The sequence below is a fragment of the Apteryx rowi genome, unplaced genomic scaffold (genome assembly GCF_003343035.1).
Source record: "Apteryx rowi isolate R43461 unplaced genomic scaffold, aptRow1 scaffold_1069, whole genome shotgun sequence".
In the NCBI taxonomy this organism is placed as follows: Eukaryota; Metazoa; Chordata; class Aves; order Apterygiformes; family Apterygidae; genus Apteryx; species Apteryx rowi.
In genome coordinates this window covers 33,852-48,301 of record NW_020447274.1, presented here as the reverse complement: position 1 = coordinate 48,301, position 14,450 = coordinate 33,852, and the positions used below count along the sequence as shown (strand labels likewise).

General features: G+C 37.5%; 1 protein-coding gene across 1 annotated transcript; it reads left to right on the top strand.

The window, feature by feature from the left end:
- The first annotated feature begins 33 nt into the window (after positions 1–33).
- CRELD2 (cysteine rich with EGF like domains 2) lies at positions 34–13,756 on the top strand. Its single transcript, XM_026070118.1, has 10 exons — positions 34–370; positions 1,551–1,633; positions 2,557–2,667; positions 5,302–5,393; positions 6,379–6,555; positions 7,821–7,919; positions 9,676–9,753; positions 10,419–10,514; positions 11,435–11,575; positions 13,172–13,756. The coding sequence occupies exons 1-10, from the start codon at positions 215–217 to the stop codon at positions 13,228–13,230; spliced, it is 1,092 nt and encodes a 363-aa protein (XP_025925903.1). The 5' UTR covers positions 34–214; the 3' UTR covers positions 13,231–13,756.
- The last annotated feature ends 694 nt before the right edge of the window (positions 13,757–14,450 follow it).

Here is a 14,450-nt window from a genome sequence, read left to right as displayed (position 1 = left end):
GGAGCTCGCGGGCCGACGCCCGTCTGGTTGCTACGGGGCTGGGGCGGGACGAAGCCGGGGAAGCGCGCTGCTTACGCAGCCGGGGAAGCGCGCTGCTTACGCAGCCGGCGCCGCCGTTGCTGAGGCGGGCTCGGCTCGGCGCCGCAACCTGGCGCCTCGGCCGGGGGTGGCCCTGCCCCTCCTCCCGGGGGCTCCCTGCCCCCTTCCCCTCGCTATGCGGCGCTGGCCCGCGCCTCGCCCCGGCCGAGCGCCGCTGGCCGTGGCGCTGGCGCTGTGCGCTGCCCTGCTGCTGCCGCCCGCCCTGGGCGCCGGCGAGCGCCGCCGCCTGGCGTGCTCCACCTGCCGGGGCATCGTGGACAGGTTCAACCAGGTGGGCGCCGGGGCCGGGAGGGTCCCGCGGGGGCCTCGCTGCGGGGCCCCGGGACGCCTGAGGCGGGGGGGGCTGCGCAGGCCGCTCCGCACCTGCCGCTCCGAGGCGGAGCCCCGCGGGCGGCCGGTGCTGGGCTCCGGGCCGGTGCGGGCTCGCTGCCGCCCGCAGCGGCTCGCGCGGCCTCGGCAGCGGCGGGTGCGGAGCGGCTGGAAAGGGGGGGCTGGGCCTGGGTCTGCCAGGGAGAGCGGAGGCGCCGCCAGCTCCGGCGCTTCCCGGCTTTCACAGCGTGACGGGTAAAGCCCCCCGGTCCCTCGCAGCGCCCCGCTGGATAGTCCTTTCCGCGACAGGCGTCCATCTGAAGTCAGATCAATATGTGGCAGCATTTTTCTTTCCTCTTAAGTAACAGTTTCAGTCCTTGAGGTAGTAGGTAGCCTAATAAACTCCTTATGCGCTGCCAACAAAGCTTGTTTTGGCGATTTAATTCAAAAAGGTAAACTTGCTACGTTTCTTCTAGCATGTAGATTTTGTGTGACTTGTTGATGGAAAACACCATCCCCTGAAAAGTGTGTGTACTGTTACTTGTGACAGTGAGGCAGAGTAAATTCAATATATGCAGCAAGGGGGCCTCTGTAGCCACAGAGATCACAAATACTTAAAACCTTTGGTATCTATGTTCAGTGTTGTAGGCTTGCTAAATCAGTTTAATTTCTGAAATTTTCATGAAGTATGATTTGATAAGTATTGTATGTAACTCAGGGAAGTTTACCTGAATTGCCCTGTTGTAGTTTGGTTTAGTTAAGTTGACCTGTTATGTGGTTAACAATGAAGATAAGAATGAAGTAGAAGGCCAATTCAACGTGTGTGTGAAGTTTCTGAGAGAGAGGTATAGATCTTGACACCTGTATGCTTTTTGATGTAAACGAAAATTCTCGTGAAGTCTTTTCTTCAATATTATGAAAAGTGAAGCATGGTGTATTGCTATGACCTGTCCTTTCTCACTTCTCACGTTGTCAGTTGCCTTTTTTCATATAGCAATTTGATTAGCAGCTTCAGAGCTCTACTGAAGTTTCTGCAAGGCACTTTTAAATTTTTTCATTTAACTATTTACTACTGCTCTTAGTTTTGGTTAGAAATAAACACTGTGTTCTACTTGGATTCTTTTGGTACTTTCATTTGTCAGGGATTAACAGATACCGCTAAAAAGAATTTTGGTGGTGGAAACACTGCTTGGGAAGAGAAGACCCTATCGAAGTATGAATCCAGGTAAGCTGCCTCAGTGCTTTTGGTTCGGCTGTGCTTTAATGTTCACTGTCTGTAATTTTACAGCACAGTCTGTCTGGAACTTAAAACTGAACCAGCTAAAGGTTCATATGTCTGAATCCTAAATTCTTACTAAAATATAGCATATTACACAGTATTTGCAGTTTAGAGTAAAGACTGAAAGTCCTTATTAATGGTCTGGCTCATTTCTGACAGCAATAAAAGTTAATGTTGTCATTGGTCATAGTAGGGTTTTTTCTGTTTAAGCTATTTAAGTCCAAAAATAATGATCTTTAGAGTATAACTAAGTTATTGTTGTAAAGGATTTAGTTGTGGAGTACTGCCATACTTGTTATTTTAGAAATAAATCGGTAACTGCTGCCTAAAGTCTGCACTCTTTTGGTTTTCAAACAGATAACTAGAAAAAGCGCAGATTTCTGTAGTCTTTTGTATATATGTTTGATTACTAAGTAAAGTGATCTGGCATCTTTCTCCCAAGTTTCAAATTCAGTTTTTAATCTTAGTTTGATCACTGAGATACAAGTGTGGGACTTCCAGACTTCAGTTACTGTCAGCTTCGTGGGCTTGTATTGCTAATACCTGACATTTACTGTTGAACTTGGGAAAAATACCGCACTTCAAATTTGCTGGAAAGATAAAAACTAATAAACCTATAATCTGCAAATGTAATAAGAAATACAGACAAGCTAGAGTGGTTTTTGTAGTGATCCTTCTAATCTTTTTAGTTGAAATAATGTTAACTAATTTTTTATTCTTGTATTTATTTTGTCTTGGAACTGTTTCAGAACACACCATAAACTGATAAAGTAGTCTAGGCTGAGGTTTAGCTTCTCTTATTGTATCTAAAATGGTGTTGCATACTATTTTAAAATTAAACTTATGACTTTCCCCTGCCCTGCTCTTAGTGAAATCCGTCTAGTAGAGATCATAGAGAATCTATGTGACAGCAGCAACTTTGAATGCAACAACATGGTAGAAGAGCATGAAGAACATATAGAGAAGTGGTGGTTCAAACTGTAAGTAACAGGTTTTTTGTGGAGGTCCGTGTGGACAAATATCTAAGAGGATGCACTGTTAATGTTAAATCCTGTGTCTGATCAATAAGCATATGTTAGTTGTAGCACAGAGCTGGAAAGTATATAATTAGAAGTTCACTTTGTTCTCTTTACAGTTGTGACGTACAGATAGATGTACAAATTTGAAGAATCATTATGAGCTTACTTTGTACTGCATGCTCCAAATCAAAATTTTCACCCATGAATGAAAGTAGTGTCCAGCTGTACAACAGCAGGAAGTGGGGAGAGCATCTAAATAGATTTGGGATGAAAAAGAAAGTTTTCTGGAGTATTTTGTTTGCTCAAAATGATTGATACTTGTTCTTTAATTCTAAGATTATATAATCAATAAATGAGTGCTTTTTTTTCTTACCTTGAGTGAATAATATGCTGGACCAAGATTTTTCCAGTCCCCAGGCTTTTTTTTGCTATATATGGAAGGAATGTTTGATTCTGTCAGCCAGGCAGTGATATTGGATGGCCTGTGTTGGGGATCCCACACTGCAGTTTGGGGAACTGAAAATTCTCATTGTAGAGAGGCTCATCTACTGCTTTTTTTCCCTGCTCTTAGCCAATCCAGCTCTGTATGGGACATTCTTTGTTACGCTTCAAGAGTTGCCATTGGGTACTGTTGGGTTCAGACTAACTTCTAAAGTGCCGTTGCACTTATTTGCACTTACACTTAAAGTTGCACTTAACTCACTTATTTTCATTTCCTGAAGTGTTGCACCAAAACATCCAATCTTGTCTCTCATAGGCTATCTCCTACTGCCTCTCCATTTACCAGTGGGGTATTGAGGCAAACTAACACTGGAAAACTCTGGATTTTATTATTTTGATCCCATTTTTCTCTCTTCCTTTGCCGTTAAATTGTAGGGGACTTCTTGTTTCTTGTATCTTTTTTTCCACCCTAAAACATTATTTTGTCCTCCTGGCAATCAAAAAAAACCCCCCAAAACTGGATACTAGTAAGTCTCAGAGTTAGATCCCTTGAGGATGATAGTGTAGCAGCTGCCCCTATCTGCCTTCCAATCTGTCCCATGATTTCCACTATAAATGAGCTTTTTATGTACCACTATAAAAATATTAGTGCGAGGATGGCATTGTAGCACATAAATTTCTTTTCTTGACTCCAAATCACGTTTATTCTAAATATTCCTTACTTCCTTAGACTGCCAGCACTGCCACTCAGCCAGAATTTGATAGGATAAACTGCCATTATACCATTTCATCACTGGTTAAGGATTTTTGCTAACCCTTTTGGTCCTTAATGATCGCCTCATAGCTGATTTTGTTACCTGACTGTACAGGAATTGAGTGTACATTAACATGCAAATTGAAGCAAATGTGAGATATACAAGCCAGAGTAAAATCTAGTTCATTTTCATTTTCCTGAAGCTTTCTTAACTTTGTAGAACTGAAAGAAATTTGCCTTAAACTAGAGAATTTGACCAAGAAGATCTAAAATGTCAGCAAACTCATTCATAAAATGTATTTGTTAATAGTGTCTTTTTTGAAAGTTTGCCTATTTGATAGACCTTTGAGTGCAATTGATTAACTTTGCCTTCTGTCCTTGCACTTACCAAAAAATGAATGATATTTATTATTGTAATTTCCAAAGACAGTTTGCCATGGGTACTTTAGATATCCCTCCCCCCCCTCCCCCCCCGTGGCAAGTTTTTACATTCTAAGTAAGTGGTACTGTACTTGAATTCACTTTTCGGGGCCTGAGCCTTGGAGTTGGTACAGCCGGATGTAATAGTCTAAGAAGCCGAAAAAAGCACCTGTCGTGGGAGTTGCTGAAGACATAACTACTGTCAGACGCTACTAAATTTCTGAATCTTCAGTAGAGCTTTCCTTTTGATAAAGTTGCTGGGATTTTGCTCTCTATTTATACCATGGGACTTAGCCCTTTGAATTATCATTCAGAACTGTAGTCTTCATGCTTGCTTAAAAAATATTTACTGATATTACTGTTAATTTGGAGCATATTCTTGTTATACAGAGTAGCACATGACTTTTAACTTCTTAATATAAAAAAGTCCTTCTGAAGTATTACTTGATTCATGTTTAAAAAGAGGAGGAATTTTAATGTGCACACTGTTAAGAAGTGAGATCTGCAGTAACTTGAGCAAATGTTAATACTTGTCCCGGGTTCTCTTCTACATTCTTGAGAAGGAAGTAATCCTTAAAGATAAAAAAAATAAGTCCTCTTTAAACTGAAGTGGTTTTACTGGTAACTTATCTCACATCTTCTATTTAAATACAAGCTATAAAATATGAGTAGAGTCTGATAATAGTGTTATGGTTTAGAAGGTAAAAGTAAAAAAAAAAAAGAGTTGGAGGATTTCTAGAAACTGGTTCATGAAATAAGATTCCTTTCTTAATTTCAGAAAATGCATTGCATAGGTGTCTAATCTTTTGTCACGTGCGATAAATGTCTTGCATGATTCTTAAAAACAAACAAACAAAAAAAACCCCTCTTATTATTTTCAAGACTATTTTGGATTGCATTGTGCAAGTTCAGATGTGTGAGATGGCTGTCAAAGAATGTTTATTTTTTTAATTGATAAATGAATGTCTTCTGTAATACAGAAAGAAGAAGTATCCTGACTTGTTTAAGTGGTTTTGCATAGAAATGATAGAAGTTTGTTGCCCTGCTGGAACATATGGACCAGACTGCCTTGGTAATTTTTCTTTAACGAAAAAAATGTGCTTTTTACCCATTTGTCTCAATCTTTCCTCAAATGATCTAATGTGTAAAGTGCAATACTTTGCTTGAGACACCAACTGCTGTGTAGTAAGTGCCTGTCTGCTGCTTAGTAGCTGCCTTGGGAACACCCTGCCTGAACAAGGTCTTCCAGGCATGAAGGAATATACGAAACTATCAAGTGTACTTGTATGTGCAGCATCCATGTGATCTCATGGTGCTCACATCCACACCTGAACCATGCTGAAAGGGTCTCTGACATCTGGTGATCAGGTGGCCTTTCAGAAGCTATGTAGACAACAGTCCTTGACTCTTTTCAAGAATAAAGTGGCAAAAATGCTGTTGGGGATTAAATGAACAAATTCACAGTTGAGGATTAGGTAAACAGGGAATGGGAGAAATAGGTGGGAGGCAGTTGGAGAAAAGTAAGGTCTATGAGTAAGAGTGGTAAAGAGGGCATTTTGGTCACTGAAGCTTGTATAGCTTATAAATTTGTAAAATTTTGCACCCTCTTAGAGAGCAGCCTGGGCATCTTATATTAGCAGTTAAAAGTGAAGTGTTAATTCCTGACACTGATCCAAATGATCACTAGTAGCTTTTGCAACTGCTGTATAAACGTTCTCAGAAATCCAGAATAAAGATACCAACTTCAGTCATAAAGCTAGGAAAATAGATAAAATTCCAAGCCATGATCTTTATCCAAGATGAAGTTTATAACTTGACTTCCCTGGAGATTATTTTGAGTTCTTATACTTTAATATGTTAGTGAGAATTCCTTGTTCTGTGTTTTTTTGCTTGCGGTCAAGGGAAAAAGATTCTGGAAAATCTATCCTGTTTTAATGTGACTACTGCTTTTTACATTTTACTGTCTGTGAAGTAAGGGACTTCAGGTGACTGTGGCTGAGAATAGGAAGCTACTTTCTTTAACATCTGACTTTTAAAATGTTTTTGATCCTTTTTAGCTTGCCGTGGTGGGTCAGAAAGACCTTGTCATGGAAACGGCCGCTGTGATGGTGATGGTACCCGAGATGGAGACGGCTCATGTAGCTGTGACAAGGAATATACAGGAGATTTTTGTTTGGACTGTTCTAATGGTTACTACAGTACCTTGAAAAATGAGACTCATTCTGTTTGTACAGGTAACAAACTCCTTGTAATGTGCTTAGATCCTTGTCTTCAGTCTTCACTTTTTCTAAACAAAAATAGGAACACTTTGTAAGTGGGCAAGTGGACAAAAAAAAGAAAATGGTCCTTGATTACTCAGCTTTAACCATAAAGAACATATCAATCAGTCACTGTTGTGGAATTTCAAGGATTTGGTAAGTCACCTTTCAGACTCCCCTTGATTTTTATTAAGCAGAATTTCATTTATTTGGTGGGGGGAGTAGGGGAGAAAAGCTTATTTTTTTTTTTTTAGCCAAAGTATTATGAGGAAAATCTTGAGCTGAAGTTGATCACAAGTTAATGGAGTATTTTTTAAAGCCATTTTTTTCCCTCATGTCTCAGATATGCTTAATTGGAAAAATGGATGTGGAAACAGCTAATCTGTAATGTAGACTACATAGATTCCAGTTAAGTACATGTAAGGTTCATTAAGTACATGTAATTTCACCAGATCTTAGGAATGAACTTTTACCTTTTTTTAGGGGAGTCAGATTGAGTTGCTCTAGGTTTTTCATGTGTTTTTACATGTTGAATAAGGTTATTAGTAACTAAGTCATGACTAATAATCTAATAAAATTGTTACTCAACATTATCTACATTGTTTTTTCATCTAGCTGTGTAGTAATTCTTATTTACACACACGCATGCACATACACACGCACACATTTGTATTACAACAAAAGGTTTATCCAGTCAGCTGGATTTCTGGTATGCTTCCCTGGATCTTAAGTTTAGTATCACTTCACACATTGGTCTTATAGCTAGTTGGAAATGAAGTAATATCATGATTCATTAGGTAATAGTGCTGAGTCTAGTGTTTATAAACTATTGTCTCATCACTATGCAGTTGGAGTGAAGTTTACTTTCTCAAGATCTCTTCTTTCCAAATATTTCAAAACTGGACCTGCCACATCTAGTCAGTAGAATTTTACAACACTCTGTTCTAAGTGGTGCACACCTCTGTAATTGCCAGGTTTGACTTCATCACTGCAAACACCTTCCTGAGAAAAAGCTTACTGTATGGTTCTTGGTTTGGATGGTTGGTTTTGGTAGGATGGAGCTGCATTTCTGTAAATTGTATTGCCATAAAGTTGAGATATAATCTTGTGAATAAGAGGATCAAGCTAGTAAAGTGTGGTGGCTTCCAGTGAATCCTAAATAACATTCTCTGAGAATTTGTAAATGTAAACTTGTTTTGAAGTCTCTCAGTGTAGCTCTTCATAGTCTTCTCTTTTCTCAGCCTGCCATGCTGCCTGTAAAACTTGTACCGGATCAAGTAATAAGGACTGCCAAGACTGTAAAGAAGGCTGGATCAAAAATGAAGCAGCAGCTTGTGTGGGTGAGTAATCTTTGCTAGACTTCAAACAGGATTTGCAACAGCAGTGGCTAATAAATAAGATTAGATTGCATCAAGTTTTACAGTATTTAGAGTGTTCTGTCAGTTTAGATTTCTGCAATTTGTAGGCTTCTCTTTTTTTCTTAACTGCTTAAATATGGACCAAACATTATTTCCCACTGTGCCCGTACCTCCCCCGCCCCCCGTCACCTGGTGATTATAGTTGCCTGCAGCAAACTGATCACTTCTTATGTTTTCAGTTCAGCGGATTACAGATAATACCAAGTGGGGTGCTTCTTTTAAGATATGGTGTTTGTTTATTTGAATATTAAAGAGCGCCCAACTCTTGTGTGTTGTTTTTGTTTGTTTTTTAACTGCTTTTCCAACTACTGGAAGACTCCTGTCAACTTACGTAAATATTTTTTGGTAGTTAAACAATTGTTTTCATTATTATATGTTTATAAATATTCAGCCCTGTTAAGGTTCAAACATTTCACTAAAAACTAGCCACACTAACTTTTCCAATTTTTGAGGAGAAATTATACCAGGAAAGATCAAGCGCAGCACTTCCATTAATCTGGTTATTTATTTCTACAATAGCATTTGTATCAGTTTGAGATGATATGTATGAAACATTTAAGGGAAAACCCTAATACTGAAAATATTCCCAATGCAGGACTGCACTGGGGGAAGAGGAACACATTCCAGTCATAAATTCTTTAACGACAAGTAGATGAAGTATCCTATAGCACTGTTTAATTGGTCAAATTAAACCACTAAAAAAAATACTTTAACGTCTAGAAACAGTATCTTAAAAGTTGTGTGAACATCGCTGCTTTTGAAAAATACTAATGAGAATTAAGATTTGAATTTCAGCAACTGTGATACCTGCTTAGGCAACTGTAAGACGCTAAGAGATTTTTAAAATGCTCCAGTATTGTCATCTGTACAGTTGTTTTGCAAAATAATCACAGCAATTGATCAAGTACAAGTTAAATTAAAGAATTAGTAGGAATGATGTTGACAGCAAGAAGATGAGATGGACAGCAAAGATAACTGAAATAGCCTTTCTTTGTCTGATTTTTTTAGTTGTGAGTACTATTGTACCCTTTCCTTGATCTCACAAGATTTAGCCTGTTTTAGCTACCTGGGTAGAACTGGTTTTCAGCTTGACTGATCCTAACCAAAACTTTGCTTTCTCCAGTTTGACCTTTGAATAGGAAACTAAACCATGTGTGTGCATTTGTGGTTTTTTTCTTTGTTTGTTTTTTTTTTTTTTTGATACTTTAAAAGTTCCGTAGCTTAGTAATGTAGAATTAGCAAAATCAAAAGTATTACAGAACAGTAACCTGCCTGCTTATTTGTTATGCTGTTTGTATAAAAAGCATAAAAAACACATGCAAAATACTGACTTGAGAATGACAAGGATGGCAGGTATTCCGGAAGTTTTAATTTATTTAACTTAATCTCTTGAATTTCTGGTATGTTTGTTTTTGTCATCACAAAACAGCTTCTGGGGATCACAATTTTGTTTTGTTTTTGCAAGTCCAACCTGGACGAGTCAGTATATAAGTTATTAAGTTACTTTTATGTCCAGGATATCACACATCTGATCCTAAACTCATTGTAATGATCACTTTGAATGCAGGGCTTTTGTGAGCCAGTTCTTACAGGATCTTGAAGCATAGTACTGAAATATTAATCCAGCTACTTAATCATGACCGCTATTTCAGGTAACTTGTCACTTCTTGTATTTCAGATATAGATGAGTGTGCTGATTCTCCTTGCAAAGATGATCAGTATTGTTTGAATACAGATGGATCCTTCTCATGCAAAGGTTTCTAATCTGCTTGTTTATTTTATCTTCTAGAATCGTATTCTAGAAAAAGAACAATACTTTCACTTTACTCACCTAAAGACATATATTTTTTGAAAAATACTTGTACTCACAACATATCTTGAGTACAAATTGGAAAAGGAGCTTGAGCCATTGTAGTGATTCTTAAATCATTTTTCTTCATTATTTTGTTTGACAGAATAACACTGTTTGGGGGGCTCTTGTTTCTTTTTTTTCTTTATACTGAAAAGCCTCCTCTCTTCCCAATAATCTAATGTCTTTCTGTCTTGCGAACTTGCATGATTTTGAAGAGGACTGTAAATGTATATAGTTCCCTAACACATAAACTTCTTACATAGTAAGTTTCGAAGGAGGTTTGTTCCTGCTTTTCAAGATGAAATAGATTAAGAAAGAAAAAGGTTAGTCTGTTGTTATACACTTTAAACTTTTAACTTGGGATAACACTAGAGAAGTGTTTGACACTAGACATCTAGTATAATGCTGTCTGGACGTGGGGAGGGTGAGGCTTTAGGCCTATAGTAGCTTGAGGAAGGTGAAAAGTTACCTGGTTATTTCTTGTTTGGGTAAGCTGACTGGCTTTAAGGCTAATACTTTTTTAACTTGTATTTATTTGAATTTTTATGCTTAAATTATTTTATCTTTAGTGTGTGATGCTAGCTGTGTAGGTTGCACAGGGGAAGGTTCTGACAAGTGTAAGACCTGTGCATCTGGATACATAAAGGAAGAAGAAAAGTGTACAGGTTGGTGGATTTAACAGTATATTATAGAATACCATTTAATTTCCTCTTACATAGCCAAGTTGAGGAAGTGTTGAACACTTTCACATTAGTCTGCTTTAGTTTTCGAGCCTATGGAAGTACCACAACAGCTGTATTCAAAAAAATGAGTATTAGCAATAAATACTTTCTGTTGGCATTCTTTATGTTGTTGATATGCATGACTAGGCTTAAAAGTGAAACACAGGTAGAAAAGAAACAAAGTATTTTATAGCTGGTTCAGGAAACAAATACATGGATCTCTGTCAGTTACTTAGTGTTTCTTTAGAAGTGAGAGTCTGTATCCAGTCTGTATCCTGCTGCAACAGGAATAAAGTGTTTCAGTGGGGATTCTGTTGTGTTTCTGTTAATTCGTTAATGTCCAAAGTCAAAAGATACTAATTAATAGTGAATTATAACACTGAAATAATAGCAAAAATAGTGAAAATGGCGTTTCCCTGCAGGAGAAGAATAGAAGGTAGTGAGGATAAGTACCTGTTAACTGATTATGATGGTGCAATATTTACAGGTTCCCTTCTCTTTAGTTGTACCTTGATGGCATCAAAAGAATATCACCATGGGAAATCCTTGGTAGTTTGAGAGGAATGAAATTACATAATTCATTTTCTCACATAGGACCTACAAAACATGTAAAACAGTACTATCTCAATAAGTTTGAAACTCAGTCTGAAGCAAGTTTATAATAACAGATTATTTTAACAGAAATTAAATCTGTTGCAGCAGCATTCTGCTCCTCAGTGTTCCCACTAGGTAATTAACTGAGGTGCTGTAAATACTTGGAGAGATCCTGTTTGTGTGATTGGATAGAATTTTGTTTTTATATGGCTGAGTAAAAGTAAAAAAACAATAATGGTGGAATCTTCCTTCTTCTGTTCTATCTCTAGATATAGATGAATGTAACCTTCCAGAAAAGGCATGCATTAGAGAAAATGAAGACTGTGTTAATACTAAAGGTAGTTACAAGTGTGTATGTTCAGAAGGGTTTGAAGAGAAGGATGGAACATGTGTTCAAACTGTAAAAACAGGCAAGTGGCTTTAACTTCAGATTTTTCAAGTCTTCTGTATTTATGACCTAGAAGCATATTTCTCTCTAAAGGTTTAGTTGTCTGTAATATGTATATTACAAACAGCATGTGTAATTTCTCCTCTTCCTACAGATGCAGTCTCAAGTGGTTTGTGGTGGAGGCCACTTAATCTGGCACACCTATTTTATTGCTCAAAGACAATGCATTTTGTCCTGTTGTGTTAATTTTTTTTTGCAGAATTTGAGGTTGTGTTTAAAAGTCACTAAATGTCTGGCTCCATTACATGGTTAAAGTGAATTAGCAGATTGTTGCTATCATAAAAAGGAGGTCCTCTTCCTCCCCATTCCTTTTTCTTTGTTATTAATTATAATGTCTTATGGACTTACCTGGTTGTGTGATGAGCTGATTCAACTCACTGAAATTTCAGAATACTAAGCAGAATTCTTTTTGCTGGATGAGTGAGCTGAATTTATTTATTTTGTCATCACACAAGTGCCAGAGTTGATGTGAAGGTAGATGGTAAGAAGGAGAAAGAAGATAACATATCTTTTAGCGGTAGGGAGCTGTTTATTTTGACCACACCATGAGCTGTACCTTCAGTCAAGAAATTCAAATTTAATGTTAAATTTTATAATTTGAACTCTGATCTTGAATGTATGAAACATTATGGGCAGGATCATGTTCGATACTGTTTTGTTTTTCCAGCTAGTTTGTGTGTGTTTTTTTTTTTAGTTTTTTCAGTTCCAAAGCAAAAGATAGGATTGTTTTTGCAAAAAAGGCTGTATGAGGATAGCTGCAAGGCAGACTCAGTATTATGACTTTATTTTTCCTAGTTCTTAGCTTGTTTATTTTTCCTTAAACTCTACAGTCTGCTTTTTCATCTCACAATAGTAGGTTGTAATACTGCACAGGTACTGTGCAGGTATTTTGTAAGGTCATTCAGTTCAGAGCTTTACTCTCAGTACTCTCTGTTCTTATTCATTTAAAAATATAGCTATCTAGGTTTTCCTGTACAGATACTCAGGAGATTAGTTACTGTTGTTTGTGTTTTGTTTGGGGATTTTTTTTTTCCCCCCTTGTGTAGCCTGCCATTTTATAAGAATAAAAACAAAATGAACTAAACTTTTTTCCTAGATTAATGCTATTACCAGCATAATGAAATTGTTCTGCTGCTTAAAGGCTGTTTTTTATATCTGCGCTGAGCAGTTTGCACTACAGAAGATAATTCTGAGTGAAACTTGCTTCTCATGTTCAAAAACTAGAATTTCTTGTGAGCTTTTGATGTGGAAAGCAGGAATTTCATTGTGAATAGGTGAAAACAAATGCTTAGAATAGAAATTGCTATGCTGGTTTTATTTTTCCACTGCCAGTATTATATCAGCTTTTTTGAAATGTCTTGTTTGCATCTGATACAGATTTTATAAACTTAGACCAGAAGACTAGTACAAGTAGCTCTTCTGTATGGCTTTATTGCTTGCCTGGTCCTGATAAACATGCTGGTCTGGGCTTTTAACAGTTTCTAAAGTCAAAAATATACGGTGTAATTAATAATACATGTTCTTATTTGTATTCTAATTATGATACTTAATTTCACAGGAGACGAAATAGAGACTGTAGCAACTGAGCCTTCACCTGGTGGACATGATGACTTATGATCTTCATTCAGAATTAAAAGACATTCCTATCCAAACTTTTAAATTATTGGACTAAGGCTCTGATAGCTGACATACTGTGGAAATGGTATAAATATGCAGGTTGCCATTAGGATTTTTTTTTTTAATGGTGACAAGCTGCTCTTTAAGCTTCATTTCTTTATTCTTAAATACCACTTTTTATACAGTTGTTTAAAAACAACTTTAGATGGGTAAGTATAAAACCTGAATTAACATAATGTTGTACCCAGCAATTGTACACAAGTTGCAGATTTCTCATTCTAGTGCCTACTGGAAACTATCATCTTTTTGGAAGGACTTATGTTGCACTTCATAACTCCAGGAAAAAAAAATGAACTGAACTGAAATGAAGTTTGGTGTTTCTTGACATGAGAAGTATTTCTATATCTGAAATACAGTTTTTAGAAATCATCAAAGGGAATCTCTTTTGGGGAGGGGGAGAAATGCTGTTCCCTTAAACAAAATGGAATGCCTAATACTGCATTCAATAAAAGTTTATTTTGTTTGAGTGTGTCTTAAATTTTTTAAGACATTAATACCTTACTTTGTTGCTATGTGTATTTTTCATTTGGGCAGGGAGTGCTCTCTGGAATTGATGAATACATAATTTTCGCTAGAATCTGCTGTTACGCGTAACAATTTCCTCTCTTTTTTTTCCAGAGCAAGCATAGTGCAATCAGGTTGTCTCTTGTGCTGTTTAGGAGGCAAAGCTAGTAAGCCTATCATGGACAACACTTTCTACATGTCTCTAAGCTTTTAAAGGCAAGTTTAAGAGCTAAAATTGATTGGTGTATTCTGCAGGACCTTTTCAGTTGTAAGTAAATTAAGGCACACCTAGATGCATTAGCTAAAGATCTGAGGGAAGTGATTAAAAATCTGGAATACACTGAGTTGATGGATACAGGGATATGGAAGGAGTAGAGAATATGGTTACAAAGACCATAGTCTGTGCTTGGCTATAAAGAAGTCATAAACACTACCTTGATGTAGTCAGAAAAAAAAAAAGGGTGTAAATAGTATTGAACAGTTGAGCATTGAAGGCCAAACACATTCTATATACTTAAGAAAATTTCTGTGTTTAGACAATTTTTGTGATCAGTGCATATAGGATCTGTGTATGCAATAGATATTTATGTGAATATTGTGCAAAAAATTACTCTGCTTTTTCTTATGTTAAAAAAGGCTGTCAGAGCTGACCTTGT